The sequence below is a fragment of the Nycticebus coucang genome, chromosome 3 (genome assembly GCF_027406575.1).
Source record: "Nycticebus coucang isolate mNycCou1 chromosome 3, mNycCou1.pri, whole genome shotgun sequence".
Classification (NCBI taxonomy): Eukaryota; Metazoa; Chordata; class Mammalia; order Primates; family Lorisidae; genus Nycticebus; species Nycticebus coucang.
Genome location: NC_069782.1, coordinates 153,103,678 through 153,131,556, shown reverse-complemented (window position 1 = coordinate 153,131,556; position 27,879 = coordinate 153,103,678). Strand labels below are relative to the sequence as shown.

At 40.9% G+C, this 27,879-nt stretch overlaps 1 protein-coding gene across 1 annotated transcript in view; it reads right to left on the bottom strand.

Moving 5' to 3' along the window:
- ABRAXAS2 (abraxas 2, BRISC complex subunit) overlaps window positions 1-27,879 on the bottom strand; it is a 31,742-nt gene extending 3,863 nt beyond the window's left edge. Inside the window, exons 1-8 of the mRNA XM_053584157.1 lie at window positions 27,769-27,879; window positions 23,568-23,658; window positions 16,790-16,826; window positions 13,384-13,450; window positions 7,077-7,267; window positions 5,340-5,459; window positions 4,171-4,255; window positions 2,058-2,172 (exon numbers count right to left, since the gene is read on the bottom strand). Of these exons, the coding sequence (XP_053440132.1) occupies window positions 2,058-2,172; window positions 4,171-4,255; window positions 5,340-5,459; window positions 7,077-7,267; window positions 13,384-13,450; window positions 16,790-16,826; window positions 23,568-23,658; window positions 27,769-27,867 (805 nt within the window). The 5' untranslated portion in view covers window positions 27,868-27,879. The remainder of the gene's footprint in view (window positions 1-2,057; window positions 2,173-4,170; window positions 4,256-5,339; window positions 5,460-7,076; window positions 7,268-13,383; window positions 13,451-16,789; window positions 16,827-23,567; window positions 23,659-27,768) is intronic.

Below are 27,879 nucleotides of genomic sequence, written 5' to 3'. Positions count from 1 at the left end.
CCCAGTTAATTAAAAAAAAATATATTTTTTGGAGGCCAGGTGTAGTGGCTCATGCCTATAACCCCAGCACTCTGAGAGGCCAGGCAGGTGGATTGCCTGAATTCAGGAGTTCAAGACCAACCTGAGCCAGAGTGAGACTCTAAAAAAAATTAGCTGTTGTGGTGGGCACCTGTAGTCCCAGCTACTGGGGAGGCTGAGGCAAGAGGACCACTTAAGCTTAAGAGTTTGAGGTTGCTATGAGATGTGATGCCACAGCACTCTACTGAGGGTGACAAAGTGAGACTCTGTCTCAAAATAAATAAATAAAATAAAATAAAACAATTTTTTTTTTTTTTTTTTTTTTTTTGTAGAGATGGATTCTCACTATGTTGCCCAGGCGGGTCCTGAACTCCTGGCTCAAGCTATCTTCCCACTTTGGCCTCCCAAAGTGCTGTGAGCCACCACACCGGCCTATACTGTAATTTAAAAATTTTTATTTTGTAACTGTAAATTGACAAATTATATTTATAGTGAACTGTAATTTACTCAACTATTCTACTATTGCTGATATGACTTCTCTAAATCTCTGTCTGCATTTCTGATAATTTCAAGGAAAATATAACCGTAAAAATAAATTGGACATTGTTTGCCCAGAAATTTAAATTACATCTTAATTGGATTATATATTAGGGCAGATAATTAAGTCTGCAAACACATCCAAGAAAAAGTGCTTTGAAGGGTGAGGTAGGCCCTGGCGTCAGTGCGCAGCTTCCCCAGGGGAGGACTTTGAAGGTGACTGGAGTGATGTTCAGCAATGAGGTCTGCGGCACTTTCTCTAGGATGAGTTTGAGAATTTAATTGTCAGACCTTGTATATATATATATTTTTTTTTTTTTGTAGAGACAGAGTCTCACTTTACTGCCCTCAGTAGAGTGCCATGACGTCACAGGACTCACAGCAACCTCCAGCTCTTGGGCTTCCGCAATTCTCCTGCCTCAGCCTCCCGAGCAGCTGGGACTACAGGCGCCTGCCACAACACCTGGCTATTTTTTCGTTGCAGTTCAGCCTGGGCTGGTTTTGAACCTGCCACCCTCGGTATATGGGGCCGGCGCCCTACTCACTGAGCCACAGGCGCCACCCAAGACCTTGTATATTCTTTTTTTTTTTTTTAAGGTTTTTTTTTTTTTTTTTATTGTTGGGGATTCATTGAGGGTACAATAAGCCAGGGTACATTGATTGCAATTGTTAGGCAAAGTCCCTCTTGCAATCATGTCTTGCCCCGACCTTGTTTTTTTTTTTTTTTTTTTTATTGTTGGGGATTCATTGAGGGTTCAATAAGCCAGGTTACATTGATTGCAATTGTTAGGCAAAGTCCCTCTTGCAATCATGTCTTGCCCCGACCTTGTATATTCTTATTAACCTAGAAAAGTCTGGCCACAACTTTATCTCTTTTACACTTTATATCATTGCCATAGGTTTTATACATTTTACACATAGATGTTAATTCTGAGGGTGTCATACCAAACGTATGCTACCATGCTGGGATTATTAGATTCTTGAGCTTTGTTCTCATTCACTCTGCTCATTCCATAGCTTACAGGTATTCATTCATCCATAGCTACCGACATTTAAAGCCTTTACCATGACACTGCCTATGAATCAAACAGGAAGAATTTTAAGTAGCTCCTTTATGTGGCTAGAATGAACACATGACTCGGTTCCCACTCCTAGCCATGGCAGAGTCAACTTATTAATAACCATCACATTCACTGTAAATATATCACTCTGGTCAACATACACACAGATCCGTACCAGTTACTTCTTAGGATTTATTCTAACTTCTACTTCAGCTTTCCTACCTTTGGGATTCTTTTTCTTTGCGTTTAAGAGAGTTGAGAAGGATACTATGAAAAACAGCATCTCTCTTCTGGGAAAGCTTACCAAGAGAATTTCCCCCCCTCAACCAGGTCAACCCAGGGCTTGATGAGTGTAGAAGGACTCATGTCGTTTACTGTATAATCAGATGTTTAAAATGACATTTCCCTGATAGTGAATGATAAATTTAACAAAAAACTTACTTCTTTCTTGTTCCTTTTCATTTTTCCTCTGAGTGATTTGTCTTCTTAATTTATTCACTTCTGCCTGACAAGATTCAACAACTCGCTCACTTTTTTCAACATCTGCACACACTGCCTGAGGGAAAATATGACAATGAGACAGGTTAGCTTCAAATTCAAGTACAAGGCATTCCATAAATCCAGCACTGATTACAATCCTAGGAAAAGTCCAGATTTATTGAGTTAAAAAGAAGACAAGACACATAAGGTAGAGAAAAACTCTGAAAGCCTAAAAGATCAGTATTGTTACTATTCACTGACTGGCTGCCTCAAGATTATTATGCTATTTAGCTTATAAATTATTATTTTTTTTGTTTTGTTTTAGAAACAGAGTCTCATTTTGTCACCCTCAGTAGAGTGCTGTGGCGTCACAGCTCACAGCAACCTCTAGCTCTTGGGCTTAGGCAATCTCTTGCCTCAGCGTCCCAGGTAACTGGGCCTACAGGCGCCCGCCACAGTGCCCAGCATTTTTTTGTTACAGTTTGGCCGGGGCCAGGTTCAAACCCACCACCCTCAGTATATGGAGCTGGCGCCCTACCCACTGAGCCACAGGCACTGCCCCTGTTAGCTTATAAATTCTTGAAAAATAAGGGTAAGATGGGACGGATTTTATCTTTTCTCTTGATTAATCATTCTTATTGAAATGAAAAGGGAATTTTTGGTTCCAGTTTAGTTTACAAAGGAAGAACAAAAGATAAGAAAGGAATGAGATGCTTTCAACTTTTGTTTATTACCAACAATCAGAAACTAGGTAAGACAGCTTTATTTAGCAGAAAATATGAGGAAAAGTTGAAAAAAATATGTTTTGAAGTCAAGGTTTAATAAAAGATAACTATGTGAGACTGTATTTATGTAATTCAGCCATTTATAATCAGAGTACTCTATATGACACTGGTGTTTTCAGAATAGATTGTATTCAATCAACAATGAAATATAACAGCCACATTGAAGTCTTTTGGCTAGTGCTGATAGTCTGGAAAGGGCATGGTCATGAATTCAGGACAAAAAGCTATTTTCCCCTGCATGTTCCTTCCCTGGCAGAAATACCAGAAACTTCCAGAAAGTGGGCCAGTCACCAGTGAGCCTGTATCAAGTTCCCTATACTGCTCAGTGTACAGTGACCCTGATTTGGACACTAACCTCATGTGCTTTCTCCTTTTGCCCCTGGGTGAATTCAGTCTGTTTTCCTCTTTCTAGTCATTAAAGCCTTCTTTTCCTTAAAGCCAGGCTTCCTCCAGCCTGAAAGAGCTTCTTAACTTTACCACTTTCCTTCCTGTCCTCAAAGGCAAAGTTCAAGAGCTCTTTTTCTCTTAGAGTTTTATAGCAAAGTACTAAGGACACATCAGGGATGATGAAAGGAACATGGGAAAGTACTGTTAGCACCAAGTTCAGTATCTGACTTGTAGGAGATGTTCCCGTAAATACTTCTTGGCCAGGTGTACTGGCTCATGCCTGTAATCCTAGCACTCTGGGAGGCTGAGGCAGGAGGATTGCTTGAAAGCAGGAATTTGAGGTTGCTGTGAGCTTGGCTGACACCAAGGCATCCTAGCCTGGGTGACAGAGTGAGAATGTAAATAAGTAAGTAAATACTTCTTGCGTGAATGACTAGGAATGAACAGGCTCTGCTGCCTTGCCCCACTTGATGGAGGAAGCTGGGGGCAAAGTGAGTAGAACAAAGGAAGCAGAGCTGTGATACGTTATGGGTGTCTTTTGACGCAGTCTGTGCTTAGCATATAACAGGATAACTGTGTTCTTAGCAACCCTTCTTTAAACGTGGAATGCATTTTTCTAGGAAAAAAACATGATTACAAATGGGGCTGCAAGTATCTAAAACGATAGTATTAGTAATATACTTCAGTCTCTACTGTAGGCTGAGTGAGTAGAATGAGTGAGTCGGGCTTTGGCAGGCTGATGTGCGTACCTACTCCAGAGATCTGATACTAATTTGGGAAAGCACTTTTGACTTTTGGACCTTAATTCCTTTGTCAGTTGGAAGATAATTAAAAATTAATGTAGAATTGAAAGCATTTGGGCAATACAAATTAAGATGAAAACCAGTAAGTAAATCAGTTACCTGCACTTTCTCTTGAAGTGCGTTGTAAACCTGATAAATTGCCCTGATGTCTTTCATCACTCCATCTTTGTCAAAAAAGTCAGTACTAGAAGACAGAAAAAAGATGTCACAAAGTCACCATATCTGTGAACCTGAAAGGCATTTTTTCTAACACTTTTATCTTAATCTATTACTTAAATGCTGTGACTCCAAGATGACACTGCTTAAGCAATAATACCCAACACTACTAGGATTAAAGAAGAGAAACTGATAAAACCCACATTACCAAGAAAATTTTCTTTAAAAGATTATATAGTTTCAATAACTATATTGAATCTCAGAATCAACAGCTTTTAGAATCTCAGAAAACCCCTGTAGCTCAGGGGTTAGGGCACTAGCCACATACACCAGGGCTGGTGGGTTTGAACCTGGCCCGGGCCGGCTAAACAACAACAACAACAACAAAAAAAAATAGCCGCGTGCTGTGGCTGGTGCCTGTAGTCCCAGCTACTTGGGAGGCTGAGGCAAGAGAATCACTTAAGCCCAAGAGTTTGAGGTTGCTGTGAGCTGTGACACCACAGCACTCTACTGAGGGCAACACAGTGAGACTCTGTTTCAAAAAAAAAAGGAAAAAATATAGAATATCAGAAATACATACTCTATCCAAACTTTTGTTATCAATTACAAAAACATTTGTGGTAAATGATTAAAAAATTGATAAAACAAGGCGGCGCCTGTGGCTCAGTGAGCAGGGCGCAGGCCCCATATACCGAGGGTGGCGGGTTCAAACCCAGCCCCGGCCAAACTGCAACAAAAAAATAGCCAGGCGTTGTGGCGGGCGCCTGTGGTCCCAGCTACTCGGGAGGCTGAGGCAGGAGAATCGCCTAAGCCCAGGAGTTGGAGGTTGCTGTGAGCTGTGTGACACCACGGCACTCTACCGAGGGCAATAAAGTGAAACTCTGTCTCTACAAAAAAAAAAAAAAAATGATAAAACAAAGTTTATCTTTTCAGTATGAATAAAATTCGGATAGATGCTGGTAGTATCTAGAGAATTACCTTACTGAGTTCCTCAATTTAAATTATGTCAAACTTTATTTTACATTTCTCTATATACCTTTTAAGTATTATTGACAAAAAGAAATACCGTTAACAAAAGGAAGAAAAAACTCTCATTTTACCTTTCTACTTACCCATGTTCTTTAATAACTTTGGCATAACTCTGAGAAGTATTTGGCACTGAAGACACTTTGTATTCTTGCTGGCTGGTATTGCCTAGATTAGGAATAGCAAGTGATATTCTTTGATTATACCTATGGGGAAAATGGAGAAAGAGATTATGTTAAAGTGTTGTTCTACCCTAAGACGAGATCTGCTAATAAGAGCCTTAGTCTGACACTGTAAATTAAAAGAAAAGTCTCACAGAGTTCCTACTTCTACAGAGAACACAAGGATGCATGAATTAGCCATTTTTCTCCTTCCCTTAAACAAGAACCTTTACTGCAAACTCCTTGAAAGCAGAGGTCATGTCTTATACATTCTTACATCATTTGCATGCTTATAAGTGTTCAAGGTGCAGGGGCTCATGTCTGTGATCCCAGCACTCTGGAAGACTGAGGCAGGAGGATCTCTTGAGCTGCAAGAGTGAGACCTTATCTTTAGTAAAAAAAGAAAAATTAGCTGGGCATTGTGGTGAGCTCCTGTAGTCCCAGCTATACTTGAAGGCTGGGAGTTTGTGGTTGCTGTGTGCTAGGCTGACACCATGGCACTCTTACCTGGGCAACAAGAGTGAGACTCTGTCTCAAAAAAAAAAAAAAACAACAACAAAAACCTCACAGATTAATAAAATCATGCAAACAGCTATTTAATAATTAATGATTATTTTCACCAATGTTGATTTAATTTATTCTCCAATAAATACATTTCCCAAGGGAAACCTTTCTTCCTTTTTTTTTTTTTTTTTTGCGCTTTTTGGCAGGGGCCAGGTTTGAACCCACCACCTCCGGTATATGCAGCCGGTGCCCCACTCCTTTGAGCCACAGGTGCCGCCCAAAGGTAAACCTTTCTATTTATAGGCAGACAACATGATCACATAATCATATAAATTTTTTGCTTTAAGTTCACAACGCAAAACCCTCATTAACCAGCAGGTGGATCAACTTTACAATTTTGTCTTTGAAATCTGTTTTAAAATTACAATTAGAGGGCAGTGCCTGTGACTCAAAGGAGTCCAGGTGCCAGCCCCATATGCCAGAGGTAGTGGGTTCAAACACAACCCTGGCCAAAAACTGCAAAAAAAAAAAAAAAAAATTAAATTAGACTTCTGTAGCAATAAAACTGCATTTCTACATAATGGATTATGGAGAAACAAATGATGATTTCTAGCTATGTACTCCTGTAAGAATTTATCCATAAAAATATGTCTTATTAATGCTTCTTGATCCAAAACCAATTTTAATTTATGTAAATAACCAACAAGGAAAATATCTTCTCTGAACTACAAAAAAAAAAACCAGCTAAAGAGAATTACGAAAGCTTTTCTTTACATACGCTACAAAATACACTATAATGTATATTTTCAAAGTCATGAATTTCTTTTTTTTTTTTTTTGTAGAGACAGAGTCTCACTTTATGGCCCTCGGTAGAGTGCCGTGGCCTCACACAGCTCACAGCAACCTCCAACTCCTGGGCTTAAGCGATTCTCTTGCCTCAGCCTCCCGAGTAGCTGGGACTATAGGCGCCCGCCACAATGCCCAGCTATTTTTTTTGATTGCAGTTCAGCCGGGGCCGGGTTTGAACCCGCCACCCTTGGTATATGGGGCCGGCGCCCTACAGACTGAGCCACAGGCACCGCCCCAAAGTCATGAATTTCAATTACTTATATTAATACCTTCCTGCTAATATGAGGCTGGTAGGAAAGCTTTCTTTACCTTCGATTTGGCCTAAAGAGAACATATTCTAAAGCATGAGTAGAATTGTTGGCGGTGGAGATGAAGCTGAAGAGAAGGAAGACGAGGTCGGGCACCCCGAGGATTCGGGTTAGCTGCTTGTGGAGAACCTGTTCTCGGTATGACATCTGCTGCTGTGTATTGCGCCGGAATCGGTACCACCCAATTACTTTCTGCAATAAAGACAGAAAAAACAGTATTTAAAGTTGCAGAAATCTTACAAACTTAACTCTGAATGCATCCATAAAAACACGTGTGCATAAATGTTCACAGCAGCTTTCTGTGCGATAGACCCACACTGAAAACACCCCAACTGTCCACCAGCAGGTCAATGATTAACAAATTGTGGTAACATGGAAGAATCCTGATATAATTATGCTGAGTGAAAGAAGAGAGATAAAAAATGTATGTAAGATTCCATTTACATAAAATTTTAGAAAATGAAAACTAATCTAGAGTGACACAAGGTAGATCAGTGGTTGAGTAGAATGGGGGAGGGGAAGGGTGAAAGGTAGGTTAGAAAAGTGCACAAGGGAACTTCCCCGGTGACAGGTATGCTTGTCACCTTACTCTGGTGGTGGTTTCACGGGCGCACACATACATCAAACTTTGAAGTGTATATTCCAAATATGTGCAGTTTATTATATGTCAATTCTACCTCCAGACAATTATTTTTGAAGTTTAGCTTCTGCCACACTTTGGGAGGCCAAAGCAGAAGGATCACTTGAATCCAGGAGTTGAAGGCCAGCCTGGGCATATAGTGAGCTCTTGTCTCTAAAATAGTTCTTTTTTGTTTTTAGTCAGTCAGGGTGGTAGAGTGTGCCTACAGACCTAGTTATGTGGAAGACTGAGCCAGGAGGATTGTGTGAGCTCAGGAGTTCACGGCTGCAATGAGCTATGATCATGCCACTGCACTTCAGCCTGGATGGTTGAGTCAGACTGTCTCACAAAAAAAAAAGGAAATTTAGTTTTGTCAGCTTAAGCTATACCATAACTAAACTGCTTAAAGTAAATTAAATTGGTACATTCTCTGGAAGAATACATCTCACAGGGCTTGGTGCCTGTAGCTCAGCGGCTACAGTGCCAGCCACATACACTAGAGCTGGCAGATTCGAATCCAGCCCGGGCCTGCCAAACAATGACAACTACCACCAAAATATAGCCTGCTGTTGTGGCGAGTGCCTGTTATTCAGGCACTTGGGAGGCTGAAGCAAGAGAATTGCTTAAGCCCAAGAGTTTGAGGTTGCTGTGAACTGTGAGACACAGCATTCTACTGAGGGCAACAAAGTGAGACTCTGTCTCAAAAAAAAAAAGTATGTCTCACAACGGTTTACCGGACATCTGGAAGACAGATGGCATAAGAGATAGTTGGGAGCTTGCTAAAATGCCAGATTCCTGGCCGCCCTCCTCCACAATCTGCAGAATCAGAGCTTCTAAAGGTAGAGTTAGGACAGGAGTCTGAATTCAAGGTAAGTTTGTGAGTTTTTCTTTTTTCTCACATTCTGAAATTTGAAAACTTCTGTTGTAGGAACAATTTTCTTTTTTGAGACAGAGTGCCTCACTCTGTTGCCCCAGGCTGGAGTGCAGTGGAACAATCCCAGTTTATTAAACCTTCCAACTTCTAGGCTCAAGTGATCTTTCTGCCTCAGCATCTGGAATAGTTAGGACGATAGGGGTGCGCCTATCAAAAAATTGTTTTTGTAGCGATGGGGTCTCACCATGTTCCTCAGGCTGGTCTCCAACTCCTGGCTGTAAGCAGTCTTCCCACCTCAGCCTCCCAAAGTGCTGGGATTTCAGGAGTGAGCCACCATGCCTGGCCACAACTTACTTCTTTTTTCTTCACAAAAATTTTTTTTTTTTTTAAGACAGATCTCACTATGTCGCCCTCAGTAGAGTGCTGTGGCGTCCCTCACAGCTCACTGCAACCTCAAACTCTTGGGCTCAAACGATTCTCTTGTCTCAGCCTCCCAAGTAGCTGGGACTACAGGTGCCGGCCACAATGCTCGGCTAGTTTTTTGTTGCAGTTGCCGTTGTTTAGCAGGCCCTGGCCGGGTTCAAACCCACCAGCCTCGGTGTATGTGGCTGGTGCTGTAACCACTCAGCTACAGGTGTCACCTTTTCTTCACAATTTTGTATTAGAAAATTAGAAAATTTTGTATTAGAAAAACCATCTTCATATAGTTTCCTTCTTTGCAAAACCCTGAGTAAAAATCCTGTTTTGTAAAGTAAAGGTAGTTTAAAACTGTCAGTGTCACATTAAAATCAACAGTAAGTTTAGATTATGATCTAGTAGTTTCATTTGGAGAGTCCTGTGCCAGACCTCCAGCTAGCTGAAATATCTCCACGGATTATGATAATCACTAGGTAAGTAGTGTTTTCTTCACAGTTCATATGATATGCATGGAACTACAGGGAACAAAGAAACAAGCCATGGTTTCACCCCTCACCAATCCTTTCTTTCAGTGCAAGATCTTATAAAACAGATATTCTGTCCAAAATCACACAGCTTGTAAGTGACAGTCAAGATGTGCAACCAGGCTGCCTGTCTCCTTCTGCTGTGCAACATTAACTTCCAAATTCCACATTAGTCACATGATATTGCCCATAAAAAAGTTAAAAGTAATTTTCCTTTTAAGAAAAAGTAGACAGGTGGCACCCATAGCTAAGTGGGTAGGGGGCCAGCCATATACGCCCAGGCTGGCGGGTTCGAACCCTGGCTGGGCCAACTAAAATAACAATGACAACTGCAACAACAACAACAAAATAGCTGGGCGTTGTGACGGGCACCTGTAGTCCCAGCTACTTGGGAGGCTGAGGCAAGAGAATCACTTAAGTCCAAGAGTTTGAGGTTGCTGTGAGCTGTGATGCCATCGCACTCTACTGAGGGTGACAACTCCAAACTGCCTCAAAAAAAAAAAAAAAAAAAAGAAAGAAAAAAGTAGACAGAAAAATTATCAACTGGCTAGAGCTACCAATATATGTGAATACGGCATAGTTCAGTCTCAGACTCAACGCTCCATGCTAAACCCAGGCATTATCACCTCCTCTGTGGGATGGGGGCATGTCTCTGGCTCCCTGCAGACCCCTGGACAGTGCTAGCACATTGGCTGTTTTCATGACATACTCATTGACTAACAAAATCTTGGAAGTGGATACTAGAGAAGTAATAGTGCTTTTCAGTTATGCCAATTCCAACTCTTCTATTCCATTTGTAATTTTTTTCCTAGCTGCTCTGTAAGTAGAAATTCCATTGAAAATGGAAGTAGAACATACTTCTCAGTATTTTCTGAGAAGTGGGAGCCTTATTAATTTATGTCAAATATCAACAGACAGTAATCAATATATTGTTTGATATGTGCCAATAGTTTTAAATAGATTCTCTTCATTCTGATCAATGTAGGATGACATGTCAAATTAATATGTATTGATGATATCTTTGATTCTACCTTTTAGAGTTAACAAGCTAGCTGCGAGGCTACTGAGAAACTATCACTGATGCTGAAAAGCACATTTTGAATAGCTATATTTGGGTCATGATGGAGAATTATGAATATCTTCCCTAAAATCTATGTGGAAGTCTCACAGCCAATTTCTCACAGAGACTTTCTATTTTCTTCTCTATGCCAGACATTTGCTTTCATTTTCTGAAGCCAAAGCAATCACCCTCAAACTGAGCATATTAATTGTCTTTAGCTTGTGTTCTTCCCAGCCTTATGACGATACTAGGACAGCTGTTACAGTTATCGTTATTTCAGAACTTCTGTTTTTTTTATTTTTGAGACAGAGTCTCACCTTCTTGTCCCTGGTATAGTGCTGTGGCATTATAGCTCACAGCAACCTCAAACTCTTGGGCTCAGGTTTTCTTCTTGCCTCAGCTTCCTGAGCAGCTGGGACTACAGGCACTTGTTCCAGCTAGCTTTTCTTTTTCTTTTTTTTTTTTGTTTGAGACAGAGCCTCAAGCTGTTGCCCTGGGTAGAGTGCTGTGGCTTCACAGCTCACAGCAACCTCCAACTCTTGTGCTCAAGTGATTCTCCTGCCTCCGCCTCCCAAGTAGCTGGGACTACAGGTGCCCGCCACAACGCCTGGCTATTTTTTGGTTGCAGCAGTCATTGTTGTTTGGCGGTCCCGGGCTGGATTCGAACCCGCCAGCTCAGGTGTATGTGGCTGGTGCCTTAGCTGCTTGAGCCACCGGCGCTGAGCCCCAGCTAGCTTTTTTATTTTTTAGTAGAGATGGGGTCTTGCTTTTGCTCAGGCTGGTCTCAAACTCCTGAGCTCAAAGGATCCACCTGTCTTGGCCTCCCAGAGTGCTGGGATTACAGGCGTGAGCCACTGCACTTGGCTATTTCAGAGATTCTAGAAGGCGTTAAGTCCGCCTCCTTACTTGCTTTGTTTGGTCCTTGCCTGAAACCTAAGGCCTGTGCAAACTTTGTCAGTACACATGGATTCTGCCAGAATAATAATTTAGCCCAACGACCACACTGTACTTACTGGGGGATTTTTACGCCAAAAGCACTGGCCTCTATCTCAAGCCTAAGATTTTAAATGTACCTTTCAGGTAGTATAACCACCCTTTTGAGGTGAAGATATAATATTGTACCCTTCCTACAGAAAAAAATCCAAACTAGAATCAATTATAAGGAGCTTTTCCGTCATCTAAATATTATATGTCATCTCTGCTCTTGGCCTGGAAATTTGGATTTTTGAAAAAAATCCTTACAGAGTTCATATAAAGAATATGAACTTTATATGTGGTATAAAGTACCACAGGAAATATAATGAAATTAAAACAGTCTCTGCCCTCCACAAATATCATGGAAAATGAAATAACTTCCACGTAAAGCAACAAGTCATATCATTCATGGCAAACAAAACACAAACATCTGTTTTAACACTAACTTTCACGAAATAAAGCAAAACCAAAGCCAACTCTAGATAACAACTTAGAATTGATCTAAAGTGTATCTAAACAGCAAATCCCACTCTAAAACATTAAAATGAATGAGGAGGTAGTTGCTGTCTGGGAGATGAGAACGGACACTTGGGGATTCCAGGATGTATCCAGCACATCACGGCAAGTGCAGACAGGAGCACGGGCGCCTTTCCCACCCAGTGCAGCCTGGTCACTGCCACACACAAAGCCATCTCTCTCCTTTGTTCCCACCCACTGTCCACAATGCCCATTCTGCCTTTTATTCTTACATGTGTTTCTTCTTTTACATGAAATCAGTGGTACTGAGAAGATCCTGTAGGTGAGAAAAGCTGTTGATCCGATCTAACTGCACTTACTTCTCGTTTTGTGAGACACAGTCTCATTCTATTGCCCAGCAAGAATGCTATGCCATCAGCCTAGCTCACAGCAACTTCAGACTCCTGGGTTCAAATGATTCTTGGCCTCAGCTCCCAAGCAGTTGGGACTACAAGCACTGGCCACAATATGTCGCTAATTTTTATTAGAGACGGCGTCTTGCTTTGCTCAGGATGGTCTGGAACTCCTGAACACAGTGATCCTCCCACCCCAGCCTCCCAGAGTGCTGGGATTACAGGTATGAGCCACTGCACTTACTCTTGACACCCTTGAACAAAGGTATTTTGTTTTCTGTTGGCAAGTTGAAAACTTTTACTGGCACTTTTTCCTCAAGTGATGACTAATGACCAATTTTTCTAGAATTAATATCCTCAGACAAAAAAAATAAAACCCATACATGGTGTGTCAGAATAAATTATAAATGAGATTAGTAGACAATACTTCAGCAATAAAACTTTGATACGGTTTTTATTTCATCCAAATGGCTTACCATATACAACCAGAACATCATACGCATATGTTGACAGAAATAATAAACACATGACCTTTTGAAAAAACATCCACGTTCAACTTTCATTGAGCTTGAAAGAGTAATACATCCAAAGAGGTCTGATTTCAATTTACATTTTTTACAAAGTTTTCCTTATTATAAAATTAATGCACGGGCATTAAATATTGCAAAATTATTTTTTAAATTACAAACTACAAAGAATCATACAGAGTCAACTGAATTACTGTTAACTGTCCAGATTATAGTTAATGTTTTTCTTCAGATTTTTACATAATGGAATACTATAAATAGGTATTTAAGTTCTTAAAATTAATATACTATAAACATTGTCTCACATCTGCAATGTACTTTTAAATCTATAGAATTCTCACATATTAATACCAAATATCATTGTTTTATTTTATATTTCTGTCTGGTTTTAAGTGTGTGTAATAAGGAATGATTTCCAAATCTGGGCAAGAAATAGAACATACCTTTCTCCGATCTTTAAGAATCCTGTCCAGACTCTCTTCGTTGACTTTGCTTGCATAATCATAAAAACTATTTAACAGAAAAAAAAAACTTTATTAAAATCACATTGTATTGTGACATGACATGCTTAACTACGTGAGTCTATGGGGCATCTAACCCTAACAAATAAATGCTTGTTTTCAATAGGTATATAAAGAGAACTTAAGTCTAAAATGTGTTCCTGATATGAGGTATCTTTTGCATCACGGAATATCCAAGAGATCGCTACATTCAAAAGATATTACTTCCACATGCGGAAGGTGCTGATAGCAAGTAATTATAAAAATGGGGGGTTTCAAATGGCTGTGACATCCTTGTTTCTAAGTATCAATTACTTTTGAAAAAATACAATGCAGCAGCTCATTTTCTGAGAAATGAAGATGGGAAGAAATATTTGTTGAGTGCCCTTTAATAAGACACTTGGGCTGCATGCTTTCTCATATTATTTCATTTCATTCTCCCTTTAGTGCTGGGAGACGTAAGTTCAGCCCGACAATGTAACATGTTTTATTCATTCTCGGTTCTGTAGATAAAGACACCAAGGTTAAGTGACTTGCCCCAAATCATAGAAGTGGGACACAGAAGGCTGGAATTTGAAGCCAGGTCTGGGTAGCTTCAAATCTAACATAGTCACCTCCAAACAGACCACCGTTACTAGGATCCCTCAGTGTTCAGTCTAGGTGCAGCGATGTGCAGGCCTCCCTGACGGTGGTCCTAAGGATGCTATCCCCTCTCCCATCATCATAAGCCAGGCCTTATAAGGCAGGAAGAAGGGCAAGATACAGCAAAAAACACTGCATCAGAAGCCTGCAAAACCCAGCTCCAGCCCTAGTTCTGCTTCTCATTGTATGAGGTAGGAAAGCCACTTAACCTATCTTGGCTCCATTTCCTTTTTTGCAAAATAAGGAGTTGGGAGTAGAGAGATGATTTCTCAGATTTCTTTCAGCTCTAAAAATTATGAGTCTATAAACAGACAACTAATATTTAAAATAAAAATAGAAGATAATTTCAAAAAACAGATCATCCTAAATTTTATAGACAATAGAAAAAGAAGAAATGGGGCGGCACCTGTGGCTCAGTGGGTAGGGCGCCGGCCCCATATACCGAGGGTGGCGGGTTCAAACCCAGCCCCGGCCAAACTGCAACCAAAAAATAGCCGGGCGTTGTGGCGGGGCCTGTAGTCCCAGCTGCTCGGGAGGCTGAGGCAAGAGAATCATGTAAGCCCAAGAGCTGGAGGTTGCTGTGAGCCGTGTGACGCCACGGCACTCTACCGAGGGCAGTAAAATGAGACTCTGTCTCTACAAAAAAAAAAAAAAAAAAAAGAAAAAGAAGAAATGCTTCAAATTCATTCTACATCTGGATATACCTGATATTAAAATTGGAAAAATATATTATTACAAAGGGAAATTGCAAACGTTATTTCACTCATAAATGAAGATGCAATAGCCTAAACAACATATTAACAGGTTGAATTAAAAATAATTGTTCAAATAATGTACTTTGGTCAAAATTAAATCCAATTTATGTGAGAATTAAAAAAAATTATGAGTCTATGATTTAAACTCAGTTCAATGTTTGTTCTGGTACTACTTTGCTACTTGTATTTTAAGGGATTCCTCAGAAGGGTGAGGGAGGCACACCAATGAAGCTTTGATAGTCAGGACCAGATCAGACACTTTCACCAACCAGACAAACGCCACGTGTGGACCAGGGCCTGAACCACGCTGTGTGCTGAGATTCCTTTCAAATGAACTGCTGCTTACTCATCTTGCTTGCCCATTCCTCCTCCAATTATGTGTAAATCTATGAGACGTGAGGTCCTCAGCTAATCTGAGGCTTCTTTCATAGATAGCCATCCTGCGTGACAAGAACTCTGAAACAATCAATGGTAACGATGAATGTGTCAGGCTGAATGTGATCTAAGTTTCCAGGGCTCTTGGGTGCAAGAGGCTTGGTGTTTGGGCCACCTGACGATGGGAAAGTGGTCCGGACGGAAGTTGAGGGGAACACACAGCAGGAATCGTCAACCAGAAGGCAGTGGAGGTTGTTAGGAAGGAAGTGGTGATCAAGAACACCAAATTGTATTCATGTGGGCAGCATTGGAAGGAAAGGGTTGGCCTGGCTTCTGGAAGGGATAGGAAGTAGGGCCTCATGAAACACAGAGTCAAAATCATCACACCAGCCATTAAGCAGAAGAGTTCGGGGCTGAGAAAGCAGGCAGAGGCCTGTGTGGTGGTTTGGGAGAATCTAGTGAGTGAGAGACACTAGATTCCTGCTCCCCCGGATGTCTCTACGCTATTTGCCTTCGTCTTCCTGAACGCTACTCCTACCGTTTCTCTCTGTCCTTTTTTTGGTCATAATATGGAACTGCTATACACAGGAGTCCCCCGTTACCCATGGTTCCATATTCCACAGTTTCAGTTACCCTTGGTCAACTGGAGTCTAAAGTCTCTTGAAAGAGAGGCCACATTCATGTAACTTTTATTATAGTAATTGTTATAATTGTTCTACTTTATTATTAGTTGTTAATCTCTTCTGCACCTAATTTATAAATAAACTATCATAGGTATGTATATGTGTGAAAAACATAGCATATACAGAGTTTGGTAGTAACTGTGGATTCAGGCATCCACTGAGTTCTTGGTGCATATTCCCACAGTAAAGATGGGACTACTGTATTAACTTAAACACCAAAAAAAAAACAAAAGATTTATGTACCCTTCCCTTACGTTTTAAAATTGAACACTGTATTGCTCTTAAAAACATTCACTAAATTACTGTATCCTGATTAACTCTGGTCTCTCTGGAGGAAGAATCTGAAAGGCTGAAGAGGAATGCTTCCATTCTAAATCACAGAGGTCACAAGGTGCACTTTCCCCTTCTTCTTTTCCTAATCTAACATACTGCTGTACACATAGCATGGAATAATAAATGAATTTGGGTGCTCCAGTTACACTCGTGACTTTATAGACACCATCAGCCTCAGGCCTAAATTTACTAGTTTGTTTTTGTTTTTTGAGACAGTCTCACTCTGTTGTCCTATCTAGAATGCCATGGTGTCATCTTAGCTCACAGCAACCTCAAACTCATGGGTTCAAGTGATACTCCTTGCTCAGCCTCCCAAGTAGGTGGGACTACAGGCACCCACCACTATATCCAGCTAATTTTTCTATTTTTAGTAGAGACAGAATCCTGCTCTTGCCCAGGCTGGACTCAAACTCTTGATCTCAAGTAATTGGCCGGCCTTGGCCTCCCGGCATGTTGGGATTACTTATTGGCATGAGCCACTATGCCCAGCCAATTCACTAGCTTTTATCAGTCAATCCTTTTAATAAAGAGTAAAAGCTAATAGAGAAGGATGAAGCTTACCTAAAAAGTTTTGAACAAGGGTGATGGTTGTGGATTTCTGTAATTAGAAAGAGGAGATACATCTCAGTTAATAATATAAAATACAGGCAATTATAAAATAGCTCAGGATTTATTTATTTACTTATTTTTGTGACAGTCTCATTTTGTTGCCCTTGGTAGAATGCTGTGGTGTCATAGCTCACAGCAACCTCAAACTCTTGGGCTCAAGTCATCCTCTTGCCTCCACCTCCCAAGTAGCTGGGACTATAGGTACCTGCCACAGTACCAACACCTGGCTATTTTTTTTTTAAGAGACAGGAGTCAAGCTCTTGCTCAGTCTGATCTCAACTTCTGAGCTCAAGCAATCCACCTGCCTGGGCCTCCCAGATTGCTAGGATTACAGGTGTGAGCCTCCATACCCAACGAAGAATTATTTTTTAACCCAAATCTCAGATAATAAAAAAAGTCAGTTTTCCTCTCCCAAATGGGTGCTGCCTGCACACAGGTAATGGCCATATGACTTAACATTTACACTCAGGGATATGTTACCAGAACAAAAAAAATCCCTGCAGAATGGAAGTTCAATCTCCATTTGTCTCTGTATAATGAGGACACATCTGAAAGCTTTACATTCAGGTACATGCAGCTATTATGTCCCTTGCTCAATCTCACCTATTTAAACAAAGTGTAATAGGAAAAACTAACCACTTACTGGAAGAATTTAACCAAGTTGCATAAAAGCTGTGACGGCCGCTGAGGGAGAGAAGGACCTTAACCACCCTATCATCAATAACCAACTAACAAGTCATGACAACTTGGGCCAGGTGTTTTGAAGGGGCAAAAACTCTGGAAATCTAGTAACCATTTCAAAAATGGTTAATACCAAGGGAAACCCTCATTTATGAGGCAGATTGTAACTGCTTCTGAAAAGTTGCTGTAATTAAGGAGAATGAACAATTTCTTCAGGCTCATCAGGGGGCTTAGGGTCCGGGCTTCCTTATAAGATCATGAGACTAATTGACCATTCAATTCCATTAATCATGTCCTCCTAGAGGAGGACATCATCGCCTGCTGCTTAAAAAGGCAAAGCCCCAGAGTTGCAGGCTGTAATTTTAACTCAATTAAAATGAAACCACAGCCTAGAAGGACATGGGGCTACGCCCATTAGCTTCTGTATTTGTGTTAATACTGCCCAAACACACACACAAATGCAATATTTCCAAAGAAAAGGAAAGTTCATTTGCCTAACTATGCAAATAAAAAAAACTCATCCAGAAATATTTCCTTCTTTTATCACTAAAAATGATACAGTATACTGTCATTAAGTTATTTCAGAGATACCATTTATAATTAGGATACAGAAAATGTGTAGCAAAAAATATTACCTAGAGTTCCAGCAAAAGAAAGACTCAACTTCTACTCTAAAGGAAAGAATATTTTGAGATTTATTCTTTCTTTTTAAAAAATTTAAAAAATGTGGGGTGGCGCCTGTGGCTCAGTGAGTAGGGCGCCGGCCCCATATGCCGAGGGTGGCGGGTTCAAACCCAGCCCCGGCCAAACTGCAACAAAAAAAATAGCCGGGCGTTGTGGCGGGCGCCTGTAGTCCCAGCTGCTTGGGAGGCTGAGGCAGGAGAATCACATAAGCCCAAGAGTTAGAGGTTGCTGTGAGCCATGTGACGCCACGGCACTCTACCGGAGGGCGGTATAGTGAGACTCTGTCTCCACAAAAAAAAAAAAAAAAAAATTTAAAAAATGCAATCAATATAACCTAATTCTTTGTACCCTCTATGAATCCCAAACAATAAAAAAAGAATGCAAATATGCACCAGATAGGTTATAGCTGGATAAACTGGTCTCATGCATATATATATACACATATATATATATTTTTTTTTTTGCAGTTTTTGGCCGAGGCTGGGTTTGAACGGCCACCTCCGGCATATGGGGCTGGCGCCCTACTCCCTTGAGCCACAGGCACCGCCCAGTCTCATGCATATTTTATTACTGTTTTTGAAATTTATGTAGACACTATTAACAGTAATAAAATATGGTTATCTTAAAAATAAAATAACTAAAAAAAGTTTTCTTAATAGATTTAGGCGATACAAACTGAATTTTGTTACATGTATATCTTGTATAGTGGTGGAGTCTGGGCTTTCAGGGTACCCAGCACCTGAATAGTATACACTCTGCCCCACAGGTAATTTGCCGTCCCTCAGCCCTCCCATCCTCCTCCCTTTTTAGTCTCCAATGTCCATTTTACCATTCTGTGCCCTTGTATAGCCAAAGTTCAGCTCCCACTTGTAAATAAGAACATGCAGCATTTATTTTTCTGTTCAAAGGAAAGAACATCTTGTTTAATGAAATCTCTGAGGTAAGTGCTGAACTCTGAATGCACACACCTGTTACCAATCCACACTGCCAGTTTTCTTCCTAATTTACAACCTGGATTAGAGGCACACTAAAGACATACTCTAGACATCATGCGCTATTTTCTGAACAAAGTTAAACCTTTCTAAGCTTTTTTTGCAAACTAAGTACTCCATGGAAAAAACAGGGTGAAGGCCTCAAACATAAAAAAGCGCAGACTGGAATGAAGCTGGAGGGCACATTAACTGACAGGGGGACATTTGGAAGTAGGCAGAGGCCAGGCACCTCTTCACCTGGGATTTCCGGAGTTTCTCATGCCTCAGTGGCTCATCTACCTGGTAAAAGCATCTTGATGGACATGCGGCCAGCAGGCACACAGTTCTCCCACCATCTCTACCACGTGGTACTGCTTCTCTTCCCCCTGGGTGAGTCCCCTGCTGTTCTTTCCAATGATTGCTACTGCACCTCCTCCTTAACTAAGGACACTTGTCTGTTGCTGCCTCCCCTCACTGCTAGAACTAAGGGGACAGCTTTGCTTAAAGTGAGTTAGCGTAGCATTTTAAATTAGTATGTATTCAAAATGAGATGCAGACATTTTGTATTCAAAATTTGATACTCCATATTAAGTCTTCCCAGTACAGAGAGTAGGGTAAAAACAGAGTCAACTTATTCTACTTAAAATCTCTTATTCTTAGTCCCAGCTACTGGGGAGGCCGATGAGCTGTGTGAGGCCACGGCACTCTACCAAGGGCCATAAAGTGAGACTCTGTCTCTACAAAAAAAAAAAAAAAAATCTCTTATTCTAGGCTAGGCGCCTGTACCTCAGTGGCTAGGGTGCTGGCCACATACAACCGGGCTGGAGGGTTTGAACCCAGCCGGCACCTGCCAAACAACAATGGCAACTACAACAAAAAAATAGCTGGGTGCCTGTAGTCCCAGCTACTTGGGAGGCTGAGGCCAAGCGATTAAGAGTATCACGTAAGCCCAAGAGTTTGAGGTTGCTGTGAGCTGTGACAGAGAACCTCCTCTCTCCACTGACAGTGAATACTGCTCAAGGAAGTTTCCCTTGTGTTTATCCTTTCAACTCACATTTTTCAGAGTCCCTGGTTTACATTTTTGGATGTTTTTATCCTATTTTTATTTTTTGAGATAGAGTCTAATTCTGTCCCCCTGGGTAGAATGCTATGGCATCATAGCTCACAGCAACCTCAAATTCCTGGGTTTGAGCGATCCTCTTGCCTCAGCATCCCTAGTAGCTGGGACTATATGCATGTGCCACCATCCCTAGCTAGTTTTTTATTTTTCTTTTTTTATATTTTTTTATTTTTTTGCAGTTTTTGGCCAGGGCTGGGTTTGAACCCACCACCTCCAGCATATGGGGCCGGTGCCCTACTCCTTTGAGCTACAGGCACCGCCCCAGTTTTTTATTTTTCATAGAGACAGGGGTCTCCCTCTTGCTCAGGCTGGTCTCGAACACCTGAGCTCAAGCAATCCACCTGCCTTGGCCTCCCAGAGTGTTAAGATTACAGGCATGAATCCACCACACCCAGCCTGATGTTTTTACTTTTCAAAGAAAAATGTTACAATGGTGACAAAACACTTACTGTGATATTACCAAACGCTTTGCCCATAAGATGCACAATCATTTCAATGAACTGAATGTTGCTAAAAAATTAAAGACTGTACAGCAAGAGATGTTGTCATGGTACCATATTAACTGGAATGTTCTATTGATTGTTATTTCTTCATGTCTACAATACCATGAAAACTGATATTTACTGCAGTGTATGAATCAAAGGATCAATATATTATGCTACATAGAATTTTATTTTACCATTCTATTTCTTTAAAATGAATTAAACAGCCAGAATATTTATCACAAATGCTATTTTTGTGATCATGCCAGATGAGAGAGCTCTTACTCCATGGTTTCCTATCAGTTAACTGCATCTGGCAATTTAACCTTCATCCGCCAGATTAATTTTATAAACCCAAGTGCAAATAATAAATAACTGAACAGATGTCCTATGAAAGTTTCCAAATTTTAAGGAATTAAGCAAAACAAAAACAAAACCCTCGATGAAAAACTAGCTATACTCTGTACAAATATCAAGTCTTAGTCAATTAATGTGGGGAGTAGGTTGAGTGAGTTTTATGGTTTCAAACTTTTAGGAGATAATTCTGTCTCATTTTTCCCCAACACTAACCCCACCTCAATCCTTACCCTTGTTCCCTAACCCAGGTACTCAAAGGCTATCAGAACAGGCTTGGTTGGAATTGATCACTTGCTTCCAATACAACTTAAGCCACCAGCAATATATATATATATATATATATATATATATTTTTTTTTTTTTTTTTTTTTTGCAGTTTTTGGCCGGGGCTGGGTTTGAACCCGCCACCTCCAGCATATGGGGCCAGCGCCCTACCCCTTTGAGCCATAGGCGCCACCCCCGCCAGCAATATTTTAAACTACAAACTCCTCATCTTCATGCATTCTGTGTTTTAGTCATACAGAATAAGGCCAGATCCCCTGCACGTTTTATACACTTCTGACTCTGTATTACCTTGAATACACTGCCCACTGGCCCGAAGAGCAACTCCTTGCTGATATCTTTATTGAGTTCCCCACTAGCAGTTTCTCTCAACTATGGGCACAGGATTTTCTGTTCCTTTTTTTGTTTGTTTTGAGACAGAGTCTCACTTGGTGGCCCTTGGTAGAGTGCCACGGAGTCTTAGTTCACAGCAACCTTAAACTCGGGCTCAAGTGGTTCTCTTGCCTCAGCCTCCCAAGTAGCTGGGACTATAGGTGCTCACCACAATGCCTGGCTATTTTTTTTTTAGAGATGGGGTCTTACTCTGGCTCAGGCTGGTCTCGAACCTGTGAGCTCAGGCAATCCACTGGCCTCAGCCTCCCAAGTGCGGGTATCACAGGCGTGAGCCACCCAGCCGGGCCTCTCTGTTTTTCTTATACCACTCATCTTGCAGTGTCTGGTATTTCTTCATCTATGTCTTATCTGCCCCACAGTTCTGGAAGGCAGGAATGATTCTGTTTCTTTCACTGCTCAACACGTCTCATGCATGGAAGTTCTTTAATAAAAGTCTGCTGCATAAATAAGTGAAATGTTCCTTGCTTTCTTCTATCAGGATGTGCTGTTTCGTGATCTGCCTGAGGTATACCTAAAAGGACCATGATCACTATTTACCAAAAGGAGGCTGATTGATGATGTAAAGAGAGTAGGTTCATCTACAAAGACTCCTTTCTCTTCTTCAGCAATCTCCCCCCAAATGGCTACCGGCTTATCAGAAGCCTGTGTAGGTTTAGCAAATATCCCATACGAACAAGTGTGAACAATTTAGCTGGATGCCTCTAGGAAGGACTTGCATTCATTCCTGTGAGGTGATACTGGCAATGGAAGGAGCCTAATTTGCAAACTGAAGATTCACTGCTTTTATTTTATTTTATATTTTTAGACCAAGTCTCACTCTTTTCTCCTGAGTAGAGTGCCATGGCATCATCATACCTCACAGTACCCTAAATCTCCTGGGCTCAGGCAATCCTTTTGCCTCAGTCTCAGTCCCAGTAGCAGGTACTGCAGGTGCCTGCCACAGCACCCAGCTAGTTTTTCTATTTTTAGTACAGATGGGGTCTCCCTTTTGTTCAGCTGGTCTCGAACTCCTGAGTTCAAGTAATCTACCTGCCTCAGCCTCCCAGAGTGCTAGGATTACAGACGTGAGCCACTGCACCTGGCCTGGATTTTTTTTGTTTTTTTTTTTTTTTGGAGATAGGGTCTCACTCTGTTGTACAGGTTAAAGCATGGGGACATCATCAATGCTCACTACAAATGCAAACTCCTGTGCTCAAGTGATGTTCCTGCCTCAGCCTTACAAGTAGCTGGGCTATAGGCACCCATCAATGGCTAATTTTTCTATTTTCTGTAGAGACACAGTCTTGCTATATTGCTATTGAACCCTTGGCCTCAAGCAAACTTCCTGCTTTGGCCTCCCAAAGTGCTGGGATTAGAAGCATGACCCACCATGCCCAGCCTTCACTTAGTTTTAAAAAGATTATCAATCAGGGCAGTGCCTATGGCTCAAAGGTGTAGGGTGCCGGCCCCATATGCTGGAGGTGGTGGGTTCAAACCCAGCCCCGGCCAAAAAAAAAAAAAAAAAGACTATCAATCAAATGGTCACACAGCAATTCAGTGAAGTCAGAGCAGCTGGTGAGTCACAGAATACCTACATATACAGCTGTGTATTCTGAGTTTACACGAGTTATAAAAGCATCTCATATCATTTATTAGTGAAAATAATTTTATTTTTTTCTATGTACTCTTTTAGTCCTTTAAAGTTAGTTAAAAGACAAGGAACAAACATTAAGTATATATACAAAAAGGGTATTTCTAAAGTCAACAGTAAATTTACTTACCAATTACTTGCAGAAATTCTGTGTTGCTGATTTGTGAGTCACTGATGCTAAAGGTTTCCTCTTGTCTTACCTCTCCTAGCAAAAATCCTTCCTAAAAGTAACAAAAGAAAATAGTTGCAGACTAAAAATAAAGATGATTTTTTCCTGAAATTAAGAGGAATTAAAGGTATATGATTTTATAACTTCAACGATAATCCAAATAAGCTTGTCATGTGAACCATCACTAGTCTATAGACAAGTAGACTAACGCAATCTGTGGATGTCTATAATTGGATTGTTTGAAAAAAGAATTCTAGGGCGGCGCCTGTGGCTCAAGGAGTAGGGCGCCGGTCCCATATGCCGGAGGTGGTGGGTTCAAACCCAGCCCCGGCCAAAAAAAAAAAAAAAAAAGAAAAGAAGAAAAAAGAATTCTACAACAAGATAAAATATTTTAATCCCTTCAGGTATTTTTTTTTGGAAGTAAAAATGAGTGAATTCATCACCTAAATCCTAAGTCTCATAACTAATGTCAAATTAGCTCAGGAAGCAGAAACATCCCAAAGTTGTTTTCTTGAAACAGCACATAATTTATATAATTTCTAACATCTAGAGTGTCAGAAAACATTCTAATGATGAAGTGTTTTTGAAACAAAAGATAAAGTAGTTAACACAATGACAATTAAGTGTTCTTGTAGAGGCCGGCACAGAAAATTAGGATTTCAGCAAATAAATTTCCTATTATTTATATGAAAATTTTTCTTTAATAAATGCAGAGGTTAATTTATTTATATCTTTGGAGAACACATACCATCATAATCAATTCTGGATTACTAGGCATATTACTTAGCACAAGCATAGTTGGAGAAGATACAAACCAAGTGTTAAAATAACTTTCTTTAGAGAGAGTAAAGTAATAAGCTGTCCTGGAATCTCTCCCCCAAGATACCCAAGTGGCTTAGTCTTTCCCTTCATTTTAGGCCTTTCTCACATGGCACTTATCAGAGAGGTCTTGCTTGACCAACATAACGGGAACAGCATCTGCCAGGCACTCTGTCCTCTTTGCCCTGCATTCTTCTTCTTAGTCTTCTCACTATCCACCATATTACATGTTTATATAAATTAACACATTTACTTATCCCCTGATAAAATGTAAGCTCCATGATAGCAGGGACTTTGTGCTTGTTCATCGCTATACCTCGGCACCCAGCACAGTGTCAAATACATAGTAGGTGCTCAACAAATACTGGATGAATAAATTTGTTGAAACAATGCCCTTATTCTATATCCTTTTATTCTAGCTTCATCATTCAAATCAATTAAGGAAGTTTTCTAATTTAAAGACATTTCCAGTTTAAAGTGAGAATTTATGGGGGTAAGAGAAAGAGATGTTTTAGCGCCTAGTTTTTGTATTTGATTTGGGAAGGAGTGTCCTAAAATACTAAATCATCACATACAGGGCATTTCTCCAACTTGAGAAATATACCAATTCTCTTAAAAAACAAAAACAACTCTCAGACCCCAAAGGAGAACCTATGACTGCTAGTTTGAGAAGTATCAACTAAACAAGCTCGTTTTATGAGGGCAATGCCTGTGGCTCAAGGAGTAGGGCTCTGGCCCCATATGCTGGAGGTGGAGGGTTCATACCCGGTCCCAGACAATAAATAAGCTTGTTTTACCCTCTGAAAAATCTTGCAATTGTGAGTTCTTACCACAAAAGAAGCTTTGTCTTATAACAAGAAAAAAACTTTTTTACTTATTTACTATTTTACTTTTTATTTATTTATTTTAAGACAGAGTCTCACTCTGTCGCCCAGGCTAGAGTGCTGTGGCATCAGCTTAGCACACAGCAACCTCAAACTCCTGGGTTCAAGCAATCCACCCACCTCAGCCTCCCAGAGTGCTAGGATTACAGGTGTGAGCCATCATGCCCAGACAGAAAAAAAAATTTTAAACCAAAATGAAAAAATAATTTAATACTCTCTTAGAACTTTAGACATGAAGAACATAAGTAGATTCCTAGTGTTCTATAGTCCAGGATTGCCAGATTTAAAAAAATATAAAGGACACCTAATTAAATTTGAATTTCAGATAATTTTTATGTAAGACACATGATATACTAAAAATTATTTGCTATTTATCTAAAATTAATACTTAACTGGGTGTCCTGTATTTTACCTGGTAACCCTATAACAATCCTCAGTATGAGAAACAGTGATGTAAGCCAACAGTGTAAAAGTTTGTACCACAAAAGTAAATTGTTTGGTTTCTGAACTTTAAAATTGAAATTATTTTCAGGTTTTCAACATTTGTAATTGTGGTAAGGTTAATATAATTAGGCAGGCTCACATAAAACACAGTTGCAAACTATTGGCACTAGTGAAAATTTCCATGAAGTCTAGCATTATGCCTTAAAACAGAGTGGATATTAAAGGGATATCTCTTTAATTAAGTTAATAACAATCTGAGTCATATAGTTTTCCTAGAAAAATGAAACCCATTTTTCAACAGGTAGCTGCTTACTCTTACAATAAAATCATGCTTTATGCATAAACTATGATAACCCTAGGCACTCTTTTTTTTTTTTTATTGTTGGGGATTCATTGAGGGTACAATAAGCCAGTTACACTGATTACAATTGTTAGGTAAAGTCCCTCTTGCAATCATGTAAAACATTTTTTTTTTTTCTTTTTCTTTTTTTGTTGCAGTTTGGCCGGGGCTGGGCCTGAACCCGCCACCCTTGGCATATGGGGCTGGCGCCCTACTCACTGAGCCACAGGCGCCGCCCTTCTTTTTTTTTTTTTTTTAACAGACAGAGTCTTACTTTATTGCCCTCGGTAGAGTGCCATAGCATCATAGCTCACAGCAACCTCCAATTGCTGGGTTTAGGCGATTCTTTTGCCTCAGGCGCTGGCCAGAATGCTGGGCTATTTTTTGTTGCAGTTTGGCCCCGGCTGGGTTTGAACTGCTCTACCCACTGAGCCACAGGTGCTGCCCAATCCTAGGCACTCTTAACAAATAGGGTAAAGAAGCATCATTGAACCCATATTTAATAGTTCATGGACACTAGGGGTAACACAAACCACCTACTGTATGGAACTGCATTACATTATTAAATAATTGGGTGCAGTACTACAGGCCATAGTGTTCAAAGTTGCATCTGGAAAAGCCCATACCGTACGTATTCCTAACATTAACCTCTACCATCAACAAGGAAGAGATGAAAAGGTACAATAATTTTTTCAATTTACTAATGGAAGCTAAGATCACTAAAATCAAACCAAATCCTGTTCCTCCTTTTGCCGTGTATCATTTTGCCTAGTAATGACAACCACACACACAAACCCCCCCCACAGAAACACATTTAATAAATTAGAATCATTCACTATTAATATCATTTAAAATAATAACCCAACTTGGTGGGCAAATTAAATACCTCTTTCAAGAGAAAAATTATCCAATTTCACAAAGAATTTCCAATTAAAGGCCAGTGACATTAAAAGGCAATTCCAAAGTAAAGACACTGAAACAGACTCAGCTCCCTCTGTGGGCTCCAACGCCCATGCATTTCCGATCACTCTTTCATGGGCCTATCACTTCCTTATTTCACTGTGGTCTTAGAACAATCGCTAAAGAACTAAACAAGCAACTTCAAGGAAATGTAAACAGACCCTACACCTACTGCTCCTATTTACATTCTCTATTTTCCATAGGGGCGAAGAAAACACACAAGCGTGTCTAACAAGTCTGAATAGTGACAGCCGTGGTTTTACTCTATGCACCCGACGTGTGAGACCAGCGGGCGGGGCTGAGTGCCTAGCCTCCAAAACTAAAAGCCCGGCCTCTCGACTCCTTCGCGACCCTGGGCGCCCCTCGAAAATCTAGAAGCCTGATTCTCAGGGAGGGAGGGGCAGGCGCTCAGTTTCCACCAAGTGACTCCTGACACTGCGAGGGGTCAGGCGGGATATCTTCTTTGGACTAGAGACTGCAGTCCCGAAACGGCCACGCGGCTGAGAGGGCCAAGCTAGGGAGCCTGTCCCAGGGGCGAAAGAGCCCAGGGAGGCAAAAGCTCGCCGGGGGTGGGAGCCGCCCCGGTCACCGGCTCCTCCGGCTGGCCCTGGTGCCTGGGGGGCCAGCCCCAGGCGGTCCGGGCGTGGCTGCAAGCGCTGGCCAGATGCGGAGGCTGAAAGCCCCCAGCGGCCACAGCAAGGGGCCCGGCACCTACGTGGTCCGCGTTGCTGTTGGCGCTGTGGAAACACACAGCGCTGAAGGTGTAGCCCGAAATGGAAGCCGCCATGATGGAAATCTCCAGCTCCCCCATCATGCCGCGCGGGGG